General features: G+C 38.7%; 1 protein-coding gene across 2 annotated transcripts in view; it reads left to right on the top strand.

The window, feature by feature from the left end:
• RELN (reelin) overlaps window positions 1–23736 on the top strand; it is a 270732-nt gene that overhangs the window by 42725 nt on the left and 204271 nt on the right. For both annotated transcript variants that reach the window (XM_057364499.1, XM_057364500.1), the window contains exon 2: window positions 987–1097. In XM_057364499.1, coding sequence (XP_057220482.1) covers window positions 987–1097 — 111 coding nt within the window. The remainder of the gene's footprint in view (window positions 1–986; window positions 1098–23736) is intronic.

Below are 23736 nucleotides of genomic sequence, written 5' to 3'. Positions count from 1 at the left end.
TTCGCTGAGGTCTCTCTGCAAGGCCTTCCYACCTTGGAGGGAGTTAACAGCTCCTCCCAGTTTTGTATCATCTCTGAACTTGCTCAGTRTCCCCTCCAGTCCTGTGTCCAAGTAATTTATGAAGATGTGGAAGAGCACAGGGCYKAGGATGGAGCTCTGTGGGACCCCACTAGTGAGAGTTCTCCAGTCTGATGTTACCTCAGCTACTATAACCCTTTGTGCCTGACCTGTGAGCCAGTTGCTCACCCATCMCATGAAGTGTTTTTCCAACTRTGTGCTGGACATTTTGTCCAGAAGGATCCTGTGAGAGACAGTATCAAAAGCTTTGCTGAAATCCAAAAAGATTGCATCACCTGGCTTCCCTTGTGGGTTACCTTGTCAAACACACCAAAGTAAAAATATGAGAATTAGTGTGTACTAATTAGTGCGTACTAAGAATTAAATAAATATTGCAAGAATTCTCAATTCCAGCAAGGAATGTTCCAATGTTACTTGTAGTTGCTATTTGGATATTTTCTGCTATTACTTAGAATCTCTTAAAATACATTCCTAGCTCTTTAAATACACACAATCTGTTATGTCTCAGATGCCCATRTAACTTAAATGTATAATACTATAATAAACATAATAATTGTAACTTGACACTCTATTTAGGTTCAGAATGAACAGTACCATAATCCTGGTTATTTCATTGCTTTTATTACACTCTAATGTCTCAACAATTGCTTACAAGCCATATATTCCAGTGCATTGTTTTCTTGCTCATGGTGCATTTCACGAATAGCTCAGTTTGCRCTTCTGGCAAAGGCAACTTCCCAAGAACCAACTGAAAGTAAAAGAAATGTCATAAATATTGTGGGAATCCAGATGGATTTGCTGGACTGAATGATGGCAACTCATTCAAGAGTAAGAGCCAGCTCACAGGCAGGTTGTGATGCACAGGATCTTAACTATAATACTCACATATTTTATTTCTCTCATTTCAGTGACTATTTCGACAAGTACCTTCTTTGATGGCTTACTGGTAACTGGGCTCTACACATCTACCAGTGTTCAGGCTTCCCAGAGTGTTGGTGGTTCCAGTGCTTTTGGATTTGGTAAGTCCAGTGTAATTTACCTTCTGCGACGCAGGGTAATGAATACTTGTTGTACAGAGGMCATCAGTAGCCACATAATAACTGAAACAGGTTGATTTAGACTGAGTAATCAATAATACATGGAAKTCAGTGGGAGTCAATGAGATGAGGCAGCGGTGGCTTTCAGGCAGCTTTTAATGCTTCCTGTACCACCCTCATCTTTGCTCAGCCCTGGTACTAGCATGCTGAATTATATACATTTTACGAGAGAAAAGCCTCAGCAGCTAAATTGTTTTAAACAGCCATTTCTAAATGGTGTGACATTTTGTATAAACTGAAGCATTTAGCCCAAAGCCTCTAACTGTTCTGGAACTGAAAACCTGTTTCCTTTAAGCTYATGTCAACCTACTTTTTCCATTCAGTTAACAGCATCTTCCTTAAAACCACAATACTGGGCAAAATATTTTATACAACMAATTATTCACCATGTCCAAAAAGCAGAATTGTAGTAAAAGGGGTATGATAGGCTTTGCAGAATTATCACGTATTTCAGGTTCTGCTGTAGCATTCAGCAGTAGCAGCTGTGCTCAGGACAAACATTTTTAAAATAATCCCATCTAAATTTGTGCAAGTGATTGACAGCTCTACCTTCTGCAGKTTKTTTTKKTTTTTTTTTTTTTTTGTAGCATTTTTAATATTCTTACAAATTATAATAATTATGACCCTAACAAGCAATCTATGGTGAAGGTGCAAAACCAGGAGCAGTCATAGCGAACCCCATAGCGAACCTCTTGCAGTAGCATGTTTAAATGCTAATTTGTCTGCTTGGGTCAGAATTCAGTATTTTCTTCATAATAACCTCTCATGGTGTTTTTGTTATAATGCATGTGGAGCATGAGTGGTCTGGGCATTAGAGTGTCATCCAGCAGACACACATTTGCTTGTAAATGAAAGAATGTCATGTAAATAGCACATTTTCTAAGACTGTACTGAAGAATAATTTGAGAAGCGCTTTGCTTCTGTGAATAATGCCACAGTTCAACCTCAGATTTTTTACTCAGCCTTTCAAAGGGAAGGACATGGCTGGCACAGGTATTGCCTTGTGCAAAAGGCACTGAAAGAYTCTCTCTTTTGGAAGAACTCTCAGTGTTGTTTCTCCTTTCCCACTGTACTGTTTACAAAATGAATAGAGTCTGATGGAGTAGGCAAGACAGAAAGAACTCACAAATGAGAAATTTCTGGGATGGTSAAGTTACCTTGCCATAAAATAGCTGCTTGTATCACATCATTGGGGAGATCATGGCAAACTCACTAGGCAAAGTATGACAGGTYATGTTTAATTACATCTCAATGTTTAAGAATGACAATTAAGCAAAATTTAAAAAACCTAAATACCTTGTGCATTTGCAAAGAATGTGTGTATTTTTCCRTAAATGTGGATCTTCTTTTGTAGAACAAGGCTGTTCCAGTGAATGTTTTATTGAGACAGATGTTAAAGTAACATGTGATGTTATGACAGGAAAAACAACATGGACTTCTTTCACTTGCCAAAGGTCATTCTCTAGCTCTTGACGTGTTACTTTAACCATTCTGTCACTGTAAGATAACCAACAATTAAACTGATGACATGTSTGTTCTGTATTCAAAAGAAGCTCCAAGCCTACAGGATGGGAAAATACAAAAGCCAAAGTGATGCAAAGGCAGTCATGCAGGTTTGGAGCTACTTAATTTTGCTCATCAATACAAATTCTCAAATACCATGCCTGCAGAGGCATGATGCTCTGTCTCACGCGTATGTCCACCTATGTCAGGGAAAAAGTGGTGCTATTTCTGAATTTTATTTTTTTTAACTTTCTGTGGGTAAGAAAGAGGATCAGTTGCGTTACAGTGTTCGTTACAAACTATTTCAAATAAAAGAGTCATTTTGCTGATTTTCTTTGCTTCTTCCAAAGATTGTATATATATTAAAAAAGCTGTAAGGAATCTTAATGTTTCATAACAGATGATGCTCCTGTGCAGCATCTTTGAAGTCACAGTAAAAAGTAAACGGGGAAGGAAAAATGGCAATGGCTTTTAAATGCAATTTTATGTGAATGCTCAATCTATGATGTACTGATGGCTCACAGGTCTAAGAATTACATAAACTTTTCCTATCGCTACTTTGCAGTGAGAGATGAGAAGGCTCTTCCAGAAAGCGTTTAGTATGTAAATGATATGCTTTTAAAAATTATTTGGTAGTTTAAAAAATTAACAGTATTTTTATATCTACCATTTGCATTAGAAAAATGGAGCAGTCTCCACAGTATTTAATATGTTGTTTAGTAAAATAGTGGGTGGGAGTGACATTGTTTTGTTTTCTGAAGAAAACATAAAGCGCGTTCTGCAGAAACCCAGGATCCATCTGTTGTGTCATCATTTCCAATCAGCAAAGAAGCTGTTTCTCCTTTGAGGCAAGTGAATGTGATATTCCAGTTAGATTAACTTGCTGAAAATTATGATGTTTTTTTAATGTTGAGGGCTAGTCAGGTTCAGAGACCTCAATTCAAAGATTTATGTGGTTTATCATAGATTAGATGGGGGCTGGGCAAAGCTGGGCCTTTAAAACCTGAAGATAGTAATATTCTGAAATTGGGTTGATAGTGGTTGTTTATGGTGCAGGGAAGAATATTTTTTCACCCTTGCATTGAAATGCTCTTGTCTGTCTCACACAGGAGGTCACGCTAGATTATCATAATCTCCCAGACTGCCCAACAATTTGAAGTCTCCCTAACACACAAATATGTCTGTTCTGTGCTATGAGTYACTCTGTCGTGACTACAATTTTCTTTTACCGATTTAGGAAGTCGCTTGATGGAGACACAAACATTGTCAGTTATCACAGTTAACCATGTCAAGAAGCTTTGAAGAAAAAAGATAAATTACTTTAATTCTTAGGGTTATGTTTTCTTTCTTTTTCAGCACGTATTGTGTAGGCAAAGAAATAGTATCCAATTTGCTCTGTGGGAGTAGACTGACATGAAGCTTGTTGAAATTTTTATTTGGGAAAAGTAACAATTTTTTGGGGATAAATGTGTGAGCTTTTGGGTATAAAAGTTAATAGTGGTCATAAATATTAATGTTTTGTCCAAAGCTGAACCATTGTCTGGGTTCAGATTAAGGTAAAACTAAAACTGTAAAGCTAAAATTAGAACTGAGATCAAACATAAATGTATTGAAACTTYGCTAACCAAGCTGGGAGGATCCTTTAGCAAAGAAATTATCCTTAAAAGCAGCTTTTAACAGGAGTGTTTCTTCATTAGATCCCTCAGCTGCCTCTCTCCTGTATCATTTCCACTCTTCTTTTCTGATCAGTGTGAAATGTGAAAATATTCCCTCATTTTATCATTGTTGGCTGAAGGGCAATTCCACTCTTTGTCTCCTTATTTCACATGCCACTCTGGTAGCCCTCACTGTTCTTCGCACCCTGTCTGTCTCTGGAGACACAGTTTGGACTTCTGTGGGATCTCTTTATCCATTAGTGCTCTTCCTTTCTTCTGCTTTTGTCTCAGAGGCTTCTTGTTGTTTGGCCGCTTTTTGACAGATTGGGTCATCTGGCTGTGCTCTGGGGTTTATCAGCCCACCAAGACTAATCTCCCATACAGTCATTTAGGGGCTCTCACTGCTTGGCTTAGTCCAAACATCAGAGAGGAAAATGGGAGGCAGAAATACAAAAAAAAAAAAATGTTAGAGAGCTACAAATGTTGAGGTGGGTTCGATGGGAATGATTTTTTGCAAATGAGAATAAGGATAAATGGTTTGGTGGTGGGGGAACTACCCTGTAGCTTGACAGAAGATGGAAAATACGGATGGCTCCTCCAAAGCCGTGTGCTCTGGAAAGCAGGGAGCAGGGAGCATGGTATCATTTCTACAATTAAAGGAGAAGATTACAGCCTAATCCCTCAGCAGCGATAAGGAGCGCTGCGAGCTGCGGACCTGAATCTGTCTCATTACACAGGATCATCCTGCTGACAGGCGGGTGGAGCAGACAGATGTGCTGGGCTGCGCACATCAAAGCTTGCCTTTGACCTGCCACTCACACTGCAACTCCTCATATTCCACTTCTTCCCTAGGCCTGCTGGCTCCCTGGTAGCTTTTCGTATGATGAACACATGACAAATTATATTTACGTTTGGTGTAATTAGTTTCTTACAAACTAGGGTGGGAAACAGGAGCCTTTCTAGCTAAGCCCCCCAGAACCTAATTTTATGCAAAACCATAATGACTACGCTGATGTGTACATTTTAGTAAATGTGGAATTAACTAATTTCATGATAACGTTTATATATGCATTAACCTTCCAACCTAAATTGCAAAGGTCTTCTTGGAAGTCTTTAAGCTCTATTGTAGTAAAGACAGTGGATTCCAAGCTCTCATTACACTGGAAATTGTTGCCATAGGCCTAATTGGATAATAGATATTTTTTTGTTTATATTCTGTGTAGATTTACACAACTTGTAATTTGCAATCTTTTAAAACATCTACTGTTAGGTCATAAACTCCTTATGAAATTTAGGCTCTGTTTAACTTTGTGGGTTACTTTAAAAGAAACTAGGAGAGTGATGTTAACTGGAAACCTTTTAATGCCTGAACTTACGTCTTCTAGAAAACAAAAAATAGATGATATTGCAGTCTTCTCTCTTTTGCAATTCTTTGTTTCTGCATCATGAAGGTGATCATACATATTTTAAGTAATACATTTACTCTCCGGGATTTTAAAAAAATGAGTAGTTACGAATATTCTTTGAAATATGGTGAATAATACATTTTCTAGTGGAAATCCTGGAAAAAGCAATCACCAGATATAATGTAATAGCAAGTAAATTATCTTACACTCTTTTTTTTTTCATTATTTTATTGCCTTTTGATAGGATTAAAGTAATTTTCACATAGTCCTCCACTGGGCATTTTGGTTACATGTGTGATTGCATAGCCAACCAAAATCCAAACCCCCCCTCAGTTTACAGAGGAAAGATAATTTTGATCTATTCTATATGAGCTGGGAACTGGGGAAAAGAGTGRTTTCCAGGTCCTGTGTCCCCTTTGACTTTGAGCAGTCTTAGGACAGAGTTAGTGCAGGTGATGCTGCTTGGTGCTGGTTTCATCTCCAGAGGAAGAAGGGCAAAGAGGGTGCCTGGGTGGCTGAAGGACATCCACAAGGTCATCCCCAAGAGGGCACCATAGAAAATGCACCCCAGCTCTGTCAGCGTAGGGGTCTGGACTGTGCACTGGAGGCATCCAAGGCTCCTGCTAATCCTGGATGGGCTTTGTGGTTTTGAGCTTTCAGTGGCTTGGTTTTGGCATCAGTTTGTGCTCAAACACTGATGCTTCTCGGGCAATGTTTTGATTTCAGATTTTGACAGATAAAGGAAAATAACCTCCATTAATATTGTGAGATGGAAAAAGGCCAACTGTTGCATTTTTTTGTTAGGTGAGCCTATAAAATTGATTCCCCCTGCTCACTCTGCCTCTCTGTGCTTGCTTGTGGCTCTAAAAAGTAAGGAATAGTCAGTAAATGACAGTTCTTAAAAAAGTTTTAAGCTATGTACATTCTACTGATCTCAAAGTGCAGTTTCATAACTTACTGAAATTGCTGTAGATCCCTGGTTTACTTTGTGACAAGCCACATGGGCTCCAGGACCCTCCCTTCACACCAGAGATATTTGCCAGAAACCAAACAGATGGTAAACTAGGAAGAAATGACCCTCGGCATTCTCATTAGAACAGTTGGGGAAATTTTAATAGGCCCCCATTTGCCTTGTGCTGTATCTAATACCCTTTGAACTGCCACTTTTTTTTTTTCTTTTTTTTTTTCTGTGTTACAAGTCAACTACTGCCATGTATATTTTAATAGGGATTATCAAATACAATTTGCCCAGAAGATGTAACAGCCCTCCGCTGCTAATTAGCAAAGTTTAAATAATCACTGAGTTCTGGAATAATTGGAAAGAAACACTGATTTTTCTGCCAATGTATAATTACCAATTAACAGGAAGATAAAGTATCTGTATAGCAGTCATATCTTGAAGAATTTGTTAACAGTCAATTAAATAGTGAGTTGATGCCAAACTGACATTGGTCAAGAAAGTTTACATTTGACTTTAGTTTTAAGATACTTCCACCTACAAATGGTATGCAAGGAAACCTTAATGATGATAAAATTTGGAAAATCTGTGTGTCATGATGTTTAATTACTACATAATTGTCTTCATGGCCAAAAGTTGACCATTTCTGCAAGTGATTGACTATCATATGTGCCTTGTGGAACGGGTTTCGGCTTTATTAATGCAACATATTCATTATCATGGCATAGGCAGTAATTGTCCATACTTGCCTGACAAGGAAATGTGTCCCCAAGTATTTTAACTGCTGAGGAAGAAAATTCCCCATGAGTAATTGGATAAGGCAGACACCAGTGCCCCAAGGTTGGAGGAACAAGCTAAGTGGAAAGGGACCATACACAGAAAATACGTAAATTGGCCTAGTTTTGTTCTAGTTTCAATCAGTCAAATCACCTTGAACACTTTGATCCTTCCTTTTCTACAACTACTCTTGGGCTTGTCAGGTTTGCCTAACTCTGGCCATGGCAGCAGCAGCAGCTCTTGGACAGCAAAATCCAATTTTGCCTAATCTTTTGAGAAGCTCTGAGTTAGTCCACAATTTAGTATTCATTAAGGTGAGTGATGATGTCTGCCTCACCATTTATTTGAAACACCATTGGAGCATTATGAAGATGACAGTAAAATACGTCAAGCTTTTAACCTTTTAAATATACCTGCAGCTCCTGCTAGTATTTGTGTGGTCAGGCTGAAAAGGAGAATGAGCCTCTGCAAAGTGTAACATTACTTGTGTTTGTTGGCTCTGAGCAGTGGGTGCAGGTGAGTGTTTTATTTTACAGGCAAGACTTCAGGCTTTGCAGATGAGGTCGGGGTGATGACAGCTCTGGAGACTCAGAGGAGCATTTTCCATGTGGCAGCGCTTGTAAAGGGTCCCCTGGAGTTTTTAAACAAGAAAATGCCTTTAGAAATACTTTTACACAGCCAAAAACAGAGTGTTAATTGAAGGGCTGGGGCCAATTTTGGTCCTATTTAGCAAGTACATCTATTCAGTGGTGATGTTTTTTTACAGGTCTTATATACATCTTCTTTTTTTCCCCAGTGTGGCTAGGAAATGGTATGGGGAAAAGCTAGAGCATAATTGAATTTTAATGTGACTTTTTCAATTGCATCCTAATTTTTTATAAAACATGTGTGGTGAAAAAAACTGATGTAAAAGTTTGTGATCTGATCAGTGTTTTTGTTACACCTCATACCTCTGAGAATATTCCTGATTCCAGTAAGGTAAGGATTTAATTAAAATATATTAAGACATTAAATATTCATTGTGACAGATTGGTGATTTTTATCTGTACTAATATTTATTGAAACACTTTTTGAACTGTGCAAATTGTAGGTCCTTTTAATAATGGAAAAAATATAAATAGGTATACACACTCCCACCTATGTAGGTATATATGCATTTATTCCTCACTCTCCTTTTTTCACCCTAATTTCAAGTAGCATGTTCAACCAGTACATTTGAAGTGCTGTTAACCAATAATATTCCAAATTTTCATTTTTTTGTAAAAAACTGATGCCCATTGGAAAAGGACCTGGGGGCACTGCTTCACAGTAGGCTGACCATGATCAGTGTGTGCCCAGGTTGCCAAGAAGGCCAATGACATCCTGGCCTGGATCAGAAACTGTGGCCAGCAGGACCAGGGCAGTGATTATCCCTCCATACTTGACACTGATGAGGCCACACCTCCAATTCTGTGTTCAGTTTTGGGCCCCTCACTACAGGAAGGACATTGAGGAGCTGGAGGGTGTCCAGAGAAGGGCAGCAGGGCTCGGAAGGGTCTGGAGCACGGGTCTGATGGGAACAACGGGGGGAGCTGGGGGTGTTCAGCCTGGAGTAAAGGAGGCTCAGGGAGACCTTCTCATACTCTATAACTGCCTGAACGGAGGGTGTGACCAGGGGGGAGTCAGTCTCTTCTTCTGGGCAACAAGTGACAGGAAAAGGAGAAACAGCTTCAAGCTGTGCYCAAGGATGTTTAGACTGGGTATTAGGAAAAATGTCTTCACTGAAAGGGTGGTTAAGCATTGAAAGCAGCTGCCTAGAGAAGTGGTGGAGTTACTATCCCTGGAAGTGTTACAAAAATGAGTAGATGTGCTGCTTTGTGATAAGGTTTAGTTGGCACATTAGTATTTGGACTTGATTTTGGAGATGTCTTCTAACCTTAATGATTTTATGATTCTAAATCTTGCCTTAAAAGACATGTTCTTTGGTTTTTTAATGGGTTAATCACTCTTGCTTGCCATTGATTAGAGAAATGTCAATGTGTGACTCAATTCTCTTTTGTTACTGTTTGGTTTTCTTAGCAATAACATTTGTCCTATTTGTTGATTAGCTAGAGTGTGATCTATAAAGCAAGGACTTCCTTCTTTATTATTCTATACAGACATGCTGGCACAATGAAACCCAATCTTTACTGTTCATTACTCTTATTATAATATAGATAATAGTGCAGAAAAGTCAAGGAAAAATGAATTAAGCCTTCATTGATTGCAATAACAATAACAAAATACTTTCCTCTCCAAAAGATGTTGTCATTATGTTTTGAGAGCTACATTCAGCTGGATTGACAGGCTGGAGTTTCATGGTAACTTGTAGTAATAAAGAGATATCTTTAATAAAGTAGGGGGAAAGGGCCATCATCAAGACCTTTAGGGCCATCTGAAAAGTTCATTCTGTGTGTTTGCCTCAAAAATATATTAATCAAGTGTTCCCACAGCTGCATGAACTTCGCACTACCAGTGTCATTTCTTGTGCAGAGCCTGGTTCTGTGGTGTCTTGTTGTCATGTTGTGCTGTGACAGTCAGCCAGAGCCCCTTCTTCTCACTTTCTGGTTGTGCCAGGCCTGTAATTTTTCCGTGTGTTTTGTGTTTATCAGGATGCGATAGCACATTCAAGCAAAAATTACTGAGCTCTTGGACTTCATCAGTTAAGATGCATTGAAGCTTCTTGCAAATGTGAAATAGTATTGGAAAATAGTTTTTTATCATCATTTTGAAGACAAGTTTGTAAACTAATTTCTGGCATATTATGACAAACAAATGTCATCAGACTGCTTCCCCCATATCTGCCAATTTGCCACATTTCAAAGTGGAGTTGATTATATGTAGTGAAAAATCAGGCTTACAGRGAAATGGAGCCCTCTGTTAAATCCTGATCATCACCTGTCCTACCAGCTGAATTCACTGTTTGCTTGTCTGTTGTCAGTGTTGTGACTGATAATCATTTGTGTGTTTTCAGAGATGATTCACAAGAAAAATCTGCTCCAAATCTGCTAAAAGGAATATCCCAATTTTCAAAAATACACGAGTGAAAGGCGATTGCTGTTTGTAGGGAGAGATTGGTGTGGTTGCATCTTTATCAGGTGCTAAAATTTGTGAATAAGAGAAGGTCACCAGGTTTGTGCTGGCAGCGGGAGGAGGGCAGAGCTCCTCACCCTCTTGAGGCAGATGCTGTTCCAGCTATTGCCGGCACTGTTGGTAGGTGGAGAGAAAAMGGGATTATGCCTTACAGCTTCTGCTATGTTTAAAGGGGTATTTGCTGATTACTGAGCTTACAAAATGTGGGGTTAAATTGAAGTGAAATTCGTAAAGTGTCTAAAATGCACTTGCTCGTAAGTGAGCATCACCTCACAGGACCACTACTGCAAAATCACCAGGAAGAAAAATTGCAGACCACCACATAAAGGCCTTCCTCCTTCATGTGGGGGTTGGGTAATCAACCAGGGCCAGGGTTAGGGTTCCACCGAGGGTTAGGGTTCAGAGGTCTAAAGAGCCTGGAGCTCCAGGCACAATGGCGCTGCAAAGGGCCTGCAGAGGCCATCAGAGCAAGGCCCCAACATTGCTGTTCCTGCAACTTTCTGACATGGCTGACCCCAGTAGTGGGCTTGGGTAATTAACTAGGGCCAGGGTTAGGGTTCCACCTGGGGTTAGGGTTCATAGATCTAAGGAGCCTGCAGCTCCAGGCACACTGGCACTGCAAAGGGCCATTGCAGCAAGGCCCCAACATTACTGCTCCTCCATCTTTCTGTCACAGCCAACCCGAGTGGTGGGGTTGAGTAATTAACTATGGATTGTTCTCTGATGGATTTTTTTACTGAATGAAGTCCATTACTCCTGGTTGGCCTTTTCAGTCTGGGTTTTGCTTTGCACCTTACTTTATCATGTTCTTTAAGTGGAGGGAGAAAAAAATGATGATTTTTGGTTTCTTTATCAATGTATATGTATTAATACCTTAATGATTCCTCTACTACTTAAGTATCAATATTTTTGGTGGCCTACTGGACCTAGCGTCATTTGTGCAGTGGTTGTTTCTTCTTCAAATAAGGTGAACATGTCTTTTAGGTGAAAACTGTAACTTCAAGATGTTGAAAGCCTTAAGCAAGGATTTATTTAAATTTATCTAACTAGTCAATCTACTGTAATTCTTGCCTCGTGTCAACCCTTAGGAAGTATAACACAATTATTAAAGTTTGTAACCAAAGCAATTGTATCTTCATAAGCTTAGCTTGAACTGTTGGAGTGCTAGAAGGAAAAAACCATTTAGAAGAAATCCAGTAGATACACTGTATTCATTTGCAGTTGTGTGGGAAGGCTGGGAATTTTTTCCAGATGACATCTAATTAAATAGCTGAATGCTGAAAGAACTTTTGGTGTTTTGAGAAGATGTGATGTTGGTCAAAGCGCTCTCACTGAGCTCTAGTTTATTTAAATAAGACTATTTAAATAATTACTTGACAAGGCTATTTTGGCAGCTTTACAGCACGTGATGAAACATTTTGCATAGCAGTTTATTAATAAAGTCAGTGTTTTTCTTCTCTATCACTCTGAGATTTGCTACATGTCTGTTTCTGGATARACTAGTGACACAAATATTTTGTGACACTGGAGTCATACTCCAGTCATATGGCATCATAGTCACCTTGACATTCTCTGACATGCTGGAAGGATGATGTAATTATTAGAAGGCTGAATCAATAAATGCTGACAGCACTAGCTGTTAACATGAAGAATATGAACATTAACGAAGTCTAGATTAAAGAAAAATCTTWAAGAACTGTTTCATTTTGCAAGTTTTAATTTTTAGAAAGATTAAGTTTAAATTTTTAATTTTTATGTGAATAGTGACATTTCCTGAAATATACCACCTGCTTGCTCAGCATATGTATACATCAAGCTTATCATTTTCTCCCTGTAACTGCAATTTTGCTATTTTAAAATTACATAATGAAGGTCTTGGTAGAGATTTATCCTTGTTATCTACTGATTTAAATTTATCACTGATCATGTAATAAGTAATACCACAGGCACTAGTGACCACCCAGTAGCCATAATTCACTCAATCAGGCAGCTTTGTGATAACCTTTTCTTAAGGAGGGCAAAGATGTAATGAACTCTTTAAAAAGCCTTCAGTCATAATCTGCCAAGAGTTAAACCAAATAAACTGGAATGTGCTTTAGCTGCAATTTCCCCTGAGACKATCAAAGAAGTGTGTGCTAGCTTCTGATGAAAGTTTGGGTAAAGATTTGGYATGAGCATGGGATTCAGATTTGCTCTGAAGAATTTATCAGATATATATGGTAATCTAAAGGACTTTTGCTGAGCATGGGGCAAATAATTGTTTATTTTTTTCCACTTAAATATGCTGAGCAGGATATGTAAAAATCAGTAACATTCCCTTCCCTGTAATCCTTTATGATGAATGTAATTACTGAATATTTTTTTCATTTTTTAAACTGGGAAAGTTTAGGGTTTTCTTCTAAGCTTTACTCCTAGGTGGACCTCCTCAGCCTGTTTCTGAGCATCATTCCATGAAGGATCTCATTTTTGCTGTAGAGCTTGGGGTCCTTTGCTGCCTGGCTCAGGCATTCACACACAACCACAATTGAAATGCAAAGTACTTCTGGAGATGCAMTTTTCTGATGCTCACTGCTGTTCATCCAGAGGAGTTTTGAAAGACATCTGTCATATTCAATTATGGCAGGGTGTTGTGAGGAGCACTTTACACAGAAAAAGAACTAGATACAAGGTACACAAAATGGTGGGACAGATTTGGTCATGGAGACTGAGGGACTTTGTTAACTAGAGTATTTCACTACACTGGATTTTGATTTAATAGCATATGARGCATTTTAAATTTAATTAATTGGGATGTTCCCTAGAAATCTAGCTTTGAAGATTTAAGCTGTCATCACAAGAGATACATAAAGTTTGTTAGAACTTGTTTCCTGTCCCCTCCCCAAAGATGAGGTAAGGTCAGCCTGCAACTGTTTAATTTTGTTTGGCTGGTGACACATGCAGWTTTAATGTCCCAAGGTGGACACATGTCCCATGCCATGGGCTGGCTGACCTCCAGAGCTGTGAGGAGCCAAGACCCCTCACTCAGGCACAGGCACATCTACAKTGTCTGTGCCTGGGGCTGAGTCCCACCCTGGCTTTTTCCTTCAGAGGCTCAGGGCATTGTCTGATTTTGGTAACAAACAGCTCCATATKCCTTCAGAATAGCTAAAATGCAGTGCTGCTACAGCATCCTTTAAACATACCTTTGAAATTACAGGAAACAACTTTTTTTTATTACTATTTTTTAAATTTTATTTAGTAAATGAATTTATTTAAGTGAAATTGTATTTCATGTCACCCTGTCKGCACAGGGTGAGAAAAAGGAGGAAAGGTTACTGTTAACACAATCTGGTTTTATGCTGGCTGTGGAATTCGTGCTATTGCAAACCCTCTGAAGTACTTTGTCAAAAGCTKGTGTGGAAGAGTCTCGCCAGCACAAGTGGCTTTTCATGCATTGTTTTATTGACTCACATTTGATGGTTTCTCTTGTGTATTTAAAGGCTGAATTCCAGTCTCTAGGGAATRACTCAGAAAGCATTTAATTTTGAACTGAATTCATTTGCAATTTCCARCAGAGGCATCTGCTGACCAGTTATGAGAAGGTCTTGGTTCTTCAGTTCTACCAATTGTAATCTTGTGGCATGCTTTATTTTGAGCCTCTTGATCTTATACTAGATCTTTTATTAYAAATGAAATATAAATATCTTCAAAAGCAATGCCAGTTATTTAAAAAATCCCACTCAGTATGAAAACATGTAAAAAACTCACTCAAGCAGTGCTTACTTTCATGAATCATAGTCTTACAAAAATAACCAAAGATTCTGTTTTGTTTTTATTTTCATTGTCTCTTTTAATTAAAAAAAAAAAAATCCTCCTTGTTTTACTAGTAAAATAARACATATCATATTCCCACTACTATATTTGTCACAAATTCCCCCTCCCCCAAAACATCTTGAAGACAGATATTTGCACCACAGAAAAAGAACATGGACTCTGGAGTGGTTAAAAAATGGGWTATAGTCAAGTGGATGTTTTCAGAGGAAATAATTGTAGGCATGGTTTTATGGTTTACATAAACCACATGAACAAGAAACCTTGTTCATGTGAATTTTTATTGTTATTATTATTAAATTAATACTAAATTCATTTAACTTAGTAATARTTCTGAACATGAGGGAACTTGTGCTTTAAATCACCATCTATCTTATTTGCAGCTTGTTTCTTGAAGTGTTTGGTTTGGGTTTTTTAAATGCAGTCCTACAGTTTTAAGAATAACAAAGTGAGGAGCTGTCAATCTAATTAGAGCAGGCATTCATGAAGTTGTAGGAAGACATAAGTAGTTTAAAAATTATTCTAATACAAGGAAAAATAGCTTAGAGGCTTCATAAGCAGATTTTGCATTTTTGTGCCCTGAAGACAAATTATAAATCTGAAGGGTTTCAGGAAACCAGTGTAATGAAATGACCTCTTTTGATGAACAGGAGGGGTTTGGAAAACAATATATGACCATACCACAGCTAGATTGCTATTAAATCATTGCTTCATCACTTCATATGCAACAAGAAAGGTGCTTGCAGCAGAATTTACTTAAACAAGGCMCACAGCATTAAGTTGAACTGCTGTTAGTCACCGCTAACCTGACTTTGTGGCTCTAGCCATGCCTCCTGCTCACATAAAGTGCAAGAGAAACTGTGAATATTCATTTGGTATCCAGGTAGTTCTTATTTTTGGCAGCATGATCTAAATCCTGCCTTTTTGTATATAACTCTTGGTACAAGTCCACTTAATCGTGACATTTTCAATGTGATTTGAGCTTTGCTTTGGAAAAAACAAATGAGTGATTAGTTTTTGAAAACAGWTTTCTGACATTAACAGAAAACCTGGAAACAGTGCTTCTTGCAGGTAGATAAAATTTTCAGTTTCTTAAGAGAAGTTATTAAGATAACAACCTCAGGGCTAGGTCRCAATTTAATCATGATGCTGGTTTCAGCAGGCCCTGCAGTTTGGGATGATTTGGCCTGTTTTGGCACATGACCCCTGTGGTGCCAGGGAACCATGCCCAGGAGAGAACCTTTCAGTTTGGCTCTGGTCCCTGGTGCTGCAGGAGCCGTGACAGTGGTGCTGTAGCTTGAATGTGTGTGGATTTAAGCTCCATCTTAAAGCTGGTTATAGTCGTTTATCTCCTAAATTCCTAGTGCAAAATTGTTTCAATGCTTCATTTGCCTAGTGATTAAAATGGATCTAAATTAGAGTAAATTTATTCAAGTCCAGCTTCAGCCCTTTGTTCTTATACCATGCTTGTCTTTTGGCTTAAACAGCTTCTTTACAACCCTGTGATATTTAGTGATAGCAGWCATCTTCTCTCTAAACAAGACAAGCTCTTTCTGTCTCTTTTTGTGACATGTATTACATTCTTCTCATCATCCTAGTAGTCCTTCTCTGCAGCTGCTCCAGCCTAAGTTAATCTTTTTTGAACACAAGCGTTCATAATTACACACAATAATTGAAGTGATGTCTTAGCATTACTTTACCAGCACCGTACTAATACTTCCCCCATCGTTACCAGAAATAATTGAGCTGATGCATTCTAGGGCAGGGTTTGTCTTTTTTCACACTGGTAGCTCATTGTCAAACAGCAGCTGACTAATGTGGACTGAGCTTTCTCCTCMTCAGTCATTTCTAGGTTATAGCTGAAAGTATGCTTCTTATTATCTAAAGTGCATGACCTTACATGTTCTACAAGAAATAAAGAATCCACTTTGTGTACTTCTTTTCCCAGTCATTAATCATACTGTTTAAAARTGTGCCTAATTTCTAATTTTAATCTTTCTCCTATGAACTTCCAGGGAGCTGTTTCTTTCTGTGTCTTTAGCAATTTGTCTAAGTCCTTTATCAGGGGATATTTTCTTTCTGTTAGGGTAACTTATCTACTGAAATCAAATCACTTTTAAATTTTGAGTAATTTATAATGTATAGAACATTGGTTTAGAACCTATTGAACACTGATTTTTTTAGTGTAAGGAGTAATTTTTATATCTAAGCAGAAAGTATAAGGCAGATTAGCTTTATTTCCCAGACTTTGGCAGTTTTCTTCTTTAGTTTCCTTCTAAAATTGTGAAYCCCAGCAATACATATTCTTGTAGCCTCAGTTCATGGAATCATAGAATGGTTTGGATTGGAAGGGACCTTAAAGATCAGCTGGTTCCAACCYCCTGCCWTKGGCAGGGACACCTTCYGCTAGACAAGRTTGTTCAAAGCCCATCCATGGCCTTGAAGACTGCGAGAGATGGGGCAGCCACAGCTTCTCTGGACAACYTATTTTAGTGCCTCACCATCTCACAGCAAARAATTTCATCCTAATATTTAATCTAAATTAACTATCTTTCTGCTTGATGCCATTCTCCCTTGTCCCATCACTACACACCCTTGTGAAAAAGTTCCTCTCCATCTCTCWTGTGGGCCCCTGTTAGGTATTGCAAAGCCASTAYAAAGTCTYCCTGGAGCCTCTTTTCCAGGCTGAACAATCCTGATTGTGTTTYGTCCCTCTAATTAATCATCTTTGTGGCACTCCTCTGGACTCACTCCAGCAAGTCCACRTTGTTCTTTTGTTGGGAGCCCCAGATCTGGATGCAGCACTGCAGGTGGGGTGTCACCAGAGTGGAGCAGAGRGGCRGAATCACCTCCCTTGATGTGCTGCCCACATTCCTTTGGATGCAGCCCAGGAGATGTTCAACTTTCTGGGCAGCAGGTGCCCATTGCTGAGTCATGTCCAGCCTCTCACCCACCCACACCCCCAAGTCTTTCTCCTGAGGGCTGCTCTCAGTCCATTCKCTGCCCAGCTTGTGCTTGGAATTGCTCTGATGCAGGTGCAGGACCTTGCATTTGATCTTRTCGAACTTCATGAGCAACTTCATCTATCAGTTTCCTCCAGACCCGTGGACTCATCTTGGGTCCCATAGACTATGCACTTTCAAGGGTCTCCAACCTGASTTCCTCCTGCAGCAGGCAGTTCTTTGTTCTGCCAGTCCCTGCCTTTGCCTCCTGCTGCTTAGGTCGTATGGATGGAGCACTTGTTAGTGAAGACCAAGGCACCAGTGCTGTAACCATCTGTGGATTCACCAGAGTGACAGAGAGTGTGTCAGGCTGGCAAATGGCTGAATCTCCTCTCTCAGAAGAGAGTTGCCTGCTGCTATCACCTGACACCTTTTCTTTGCGGCTCTGGCTGTTTCACAGGGAGCGCATGGGGCTGCCTTACTCAGTTCCTGCATCAATCCTGATGTGATGGGTCTTTCCTCTTTAGTACTGCAGAGCAGTGAAGTGGTTCTGAAGTGGTGATGTGGGCACCTCAGGTTTTAGCTGAAGTCTCTTCGTCCTGCAGGTCCTAGCTGTTGCAAGCTTCCCTGTTCCTACAGGACTGGGGTGGGGTGTAGGGTGTGCATTATTTTGCTGGTTTTACTGTAGACTCAGTTTACTAAACAATCAGTTTACATCTTCCATGTGACTAATGTGGCTCAAAATTTGTACCCACCTGGCCAACGTTTGTATCATTAAAAACTCTCACAGTTGGTTATTTCAGATCTTCCAGATTTCTGATGAAAATGCTGACTAACATCTCATGACAATACTCATGAAAGTGCTATTTAGTGGTGATTTATAAGGGACAGCTGGCCTAAGTGATTCAAGTGCTTAATGCCATAAATGTATGTTTTGTTACTGTTTGGGATTACTTTTGAATACAGGGATATTGCATTTTTAATAAGGTGCCTTAGGAAAGGATAAAAATGGTGTTCTGAAACTAAATGAATCAAAGTTAAAAATTAAAATAAAAGTTTCAGACTATTCTGGATACCAAAGTATTATTTCAGTKGAAACAGCTTCTATTATTTTTCTGGTCTGCTAATTAACAATGGGGAAGAGTAGTTATTATGTGAAATTCCAGCAGTTCAACAAGAATTCTCTTGATTAATACATGCAGAATAATACATGTTAGTCAAATACTGTTTTCCTCTGAGATCCCATTAAAAAATTGATCAAAGTCTAATTACAACATAGGCCAGTTATGTTTAGATGACACTGAAAAAAACCAAGGTCTTTCACATAATGGGAATGACACAAAAAGAATCAACAATTATCACAAGCCAAACTGGAATTCTGCAGATTTCAGCCAAATGGCTGAACATTATAGAGAAAAGTGTTCTTTTGGTGACAGCACATTGTAATGAAATTAATTTTTCATTCTTTRTGGGCCATTTTAGTTCTAGAAGTCAGTTGTGGATTTGGAAGGTTTGTACAGGAGCTCTTGGATTTTGTGAGAGTATTGTTTTGAGAAGATTGATGACAGAAAAAGCCTTGACCGATTCATGCTGGATTCTGTGAACCCTGGTGCTTTGCCTTGGAGTTAGCTGTTTGATATTTGCTTAGCTCCACTTTTTCTCAAGAAGATAGTGCTATTCTGCAGTCCTGTGGTGAGGACTGTCATTTGAGAGCTACTTGAGGAAAGAGAAGGAAGGGATGGGCAGAGAAAATTTGAACAGGGATATTTGAAGTCTACAGACAGTATGGAAGAAGAGTAGAAAAAAATGTGATGGTGGAGAGACTGAGGGGAAGAATGTTTGCTGAAGCAATAGGAGTGASGGAGAAGTAAGCATGAGACCAGAGGAATTAATCGTTTCAATGAAGCTGTTTAAACCAAAGTGTGAAAAATTAACCAAGAAGTCAGATGTTGATTTTGGGGGAGATAGAACTAGTGGKTTTTTTTGCAAAATGCATAAAAGGTTTGTAAGCCAGCCTTCAATTCAAAGCCAAAACTCCTGGAATGCACTGGAATATGTGGCATAGCTGCATTCTTTTATTGAATGTAACACAGTCCATTGGTGGCCCTTCAGAAGGGAGTGGAGAATAGGATGTTCTTTCTTTGAGTGGGTATAAGGAAGAGCTGCATGACTGTGCACATCAGTGCTCAATAAGGCTCCATGGGAAAAGCATAAGCTTCAAAGCAAAAGTGTTGCTATTCCTGCTTAGACCATCTGACCAAAGAAAGGCCTTCCTTCAGGAACTATTCTCTGGACAGAAGTCTCAGAAGCTCTAAAATAAGATTTTCTATGAAATACTGGATTTTAAAATGTATTTTATGAATTAAAAAAAGTGTACTGATGGAACAATAGGAGCTCCAGGAAGGAAGCTGTGATCAAACTGGTATATTCTCTAGCAGACATCCAATGCTAACAGGATAAAGATATCTAATGCTGTACTAGCTGATTCATTTTTCCTCTAAGAAGACCTATACTGATGTGAAACACACTTATATCTACAACTATACTTGTACAGATGTAGTCATTGAGCTATAACTTTCTTATCCAAATACTCTGAGACATTGCAGGCTCAGCTTTGACTATAACCATATTCATTTTTATGAATAAAACATCACATTAAAACACTCCCCTTTGGCAGCAGAGATTTGTCTTGAATGTTATTTTCAACATTTCTGTACTAATATAGCAACTTTTATTGCATTCATGATTTCAAAGCAGCCCAGAGAGCACCAAAACCAACCTGCTTCAYCCACTACTGTTCAGAGATCTATCATGATCTCCCTTGAATTCAGTATTTTTGTTCTTAATGTTCTTCTTTGACCAATTTTTCAGTACATCTTACTTTTTTCCTCCTTCAAAAGTAAATTAAATTTACTGAGGCAGCTATCCCTAATGGCATGATTCTCCTGAACTAATCCACCCATGTTACACATCTCTGAAAATTGAAATTTGCACGGAGTGAGAAAAATTAGTTATAAAAAGATTTAAAGATTCCGAGTGCCACATCTGCAGTGAATATTGGGAATTCAATATTTAGCTCACAGGCTGTTTTCTATATCAAGAGTATTTTTTATTTGATGGTACAATAAAAGGTGCCTGCTAGCAAGTAAAAGATTTCTTTCCTTCATTTTCTTGGAAATAGTTGTRTTCTGGGCTAACCATGGGAATCACAATGTTTGTTGCATATATTAAATTTTTTAGCTCTTTGTAATCCTTATTACCATGGAATACTTGAAAACTGAGTTGGACTTAAGTTATAGGGAGCTTTCTGTGGAGGCCATCCAAACACCTATCTCTTCATATTGTTTATAAAAGATCATTTGTTGTGTGAGGACTGCCTCATCATGCATCTAAAGTACAGGTTCAAGTGGTCTGGACCACTCCCATGGGAATTTTCAGGGGTTTGAGTGTTTACTCAGTTTTTTATAGAAGTTTTACAATTTTATACATTCTTATCAGTAGCTGACTTAAACTGAAATTAGCTGAAATCTAATTTGGAATTTCTCACAGGAGTCAAATTATTAAAAAAAAAGTGATCTCAGCTTAACCCTTCAATTTAACTATCTTAGGATAGCTAGTTCAAGTAGTGTAAGTTGTTGATATGGGTTGGACAGATCTGGGTTTATGTCATGCAGTGTGAGGGTCTGTGTATTTGTGTGTGATAAAATGCTTTATTTCTTTAATTTGCTATTTTACAGRATCTCTTAAACATATAATTTAAGAATGAGCCAGGGAAAAAGAAGCATTCAAAGCAGGAAGACCATGTTTTTGGTCTTTCCATCATCATTCTTTTTGTGTGGCTATCTATTTGAAGCTGAGATGTAATTTCCAAAGAGATAACTGTATTTTGTACTACACTGCATAGAGCTGTGTAAGAAGTGCGTGTATCACCCCAAAAAAACAATATGTACATCCTTACACACAATATTGACWGCCCTGGAGCTTTTGGAATATTGCCGGGACAGTGTGCAGCTCCAGTTGTGCAATGCTCATATTGCAAAACATTTAAATGAAAAATCAGTACAAAACTAATTGTGAAAGTTATACCAAAGTGAAGTATGGTGATTCATTGAGATAAATTGTAAAATAAAGACCAGGCAGTGTTACAAGTGTGGAATATGTAAATTCGTTACAGCCACAATTAGTGATCAGAAATGTTCAACTGTGAGTATTTTTTTKGGGGAAGGAGGACACAAGGATTCCCCACTCCTACATATCGTTGTTCACTTGAAGACAGGGAACATCTCTTCCTCATGTGGCCACCGTAGTGCTGTCTTCAGCCTCCCTCTGGAATGGCTCTGTCACTATTTGGATTCACTTGGATTACATAGCTTCAATCTACCCAAAAAGCAATTTAATCAGTACAATATCCTTCCCCAATGCTGATTTGGCCACTGCACTAAATAATATTCTGTGAGTCAACTTTAGGATCCCTAGTTCTTCCAGGTCAAACTATCTGGCATGCTTGCTCCATAGTTGCAGATCAACTGGAAAGTCCCTAAACTATGCAGRTTTGGCAAGCATTTATTTACCAGAAATATCTATTTATATACTAGTTTATCAATGAGCAAAAGGATCCAGAAGCACTAACTACATTCATAATTCATTAGATGCTTTCCAAGAAAACATTAGTGCCTGGTTAGGGAACATGGACATGTGGAGAAAAGCCAATACTTGTGAGAGCTGATATTACAGTGTGAAACAGCGAAGATACAACTGCAAYATATCTGGAAGTCCCAGAAGAAAACAGCTCAATTAGCATGCATGGTAGGGCTGAGATTAATGTAAATTAGGAAACCTGCTCATTTTCTGAACTGCTAATCTGCCTTGAACAAGAAAAAATGTATTTGAGACCTTGAGATGGAAAGTTTAATTTCTCAGTGAACTGCACACTTTTTTCATTATTGCAACACAATAATGAAGGGGGGGACTTCCCAGTAGAGCTGCAGCTCTTCAAGGTATTTTTCTTTTTAAGGGTAGATTAGCAYGTCAAACAGTAAAGCCATGTTTTATCTTTGTATTTTTAGCCTTCTCTTTATACATTAATGGCACTGCAGCTCTCTAATGTCTCTTGGGTGTTACTTTGACTTAGCATATTTTTTAAACCCATTTTAAAACCACAGTAAAATCTTGGAACATTTATCCTACTACAGTCACAGTGGGGGGCATCAGCTGGGAGAGGCAGGCTTTCAGCTAAGTGTTCATTCATGGCTCTGAAACAAGTGAGGTTTAAGATTAAATTCAAGCATTTAGTTGATGCAACAGGAGCACCCTAGGATGGYCTGCTCACATCCACACCCCACATTTGGAGTCCAAATATTTTTCTCATTTTCATATCCAATTCTAAAATGCAGCTCAGACCCTCTTACCCACGATCTTTGGTTTGATGGTGCAATCATATTTCTACAGAGCTGGATAAAATTTTCTTCTTTTTAGCAAAACCACAGATTGATTGGGGAGTCATGTAGTAGAGATCCCCTGCACCCTGTTTCTGTAGCACAGTTAATTTTCATGCACGTTGGGATATTGGCTGCTATCACGTGACCGTTCACAAGGCTTGAGTTGTGAATATTGTTTTCTGTTTTAGGTTTTTTTTCTGTAAGTGCATAGGACACCAAGCACAGCGGGGGCTGCAGCTCCACCAGGGTTATGGGGCAGTGTTTGCCACTCTGGGGGACACAGCTCAGCCCTGCCTCTGGGTCAGCCCAACAACAGCTTCATGGAAGCACCCGCAGGACTGTATTTTAAGATCCTATATTGAACATGAAATTACTGTAGAATTAGCCTTTACCATTTAGTCATAAAATCCTCTTCTGAGGACAAAGACTTCAATAACTGCAGTCTTTTTCCCAAGGAGTTTTGGTTAATATTGACTGATAGTGTACAAGARGGTTACTGTTCTTGGTAGCTTGCTTTTTTTTGCCTTTCTTGTATCTGATCTGGAAGTGCTTTTGCATGTTTAGGATTGATGATGTTTTGTCTAGGAGTAAGCTTCAGGCAAAGGAATGAAATACAGCATTTCTTTCTTWGCATTCTTGGGACTCTCGACTGACTGTGCTGTCAGATAGAAACAAAACTGCAGTGTTACAATTTTCTATCATCCATGTATGTCTTAATATACACCATATGGCAGGGGGCGATGCACCAGATCTTTTTCATAGGTGATTTTTTTGTCACTAGAGTAAAAGTAGTAATGTGGAAATGAATTTGTAAAACMATTTACTCTCCTTCTGAGTTTGTTGGCTGTGATTATTTTTGTTTCTTTTGGYGTGTGAAGTTTTGTCTTTAGTTTTTGTTTTTTTTTTCCTGAAAAGTTTAGCTGCTGTTCATATTTTTTAGTGAAACACGCTTTCTGAGGAG

This window comes from Malurus melanocephalus, unplaced genomic scaffold (genome assembly GCF_030028575.1).
Source record: "Malurus melanocephalus ecotype Western Australia unplaced genomic scaffold, MMel_1.1 scaffold_39, whole genome shotgun sequence".
Lineage (NCBI taxonomy): Eukaryota > Metazoa > Chordata > Aves > Passeriformes > Maluridae > Malurus > Malurus melanocephalus.
The sequence above is the reverse complement of the archived record's forward strand: the minus strand, read 5'-3'. Positions and strand labels throughout refer to the sequence as shown.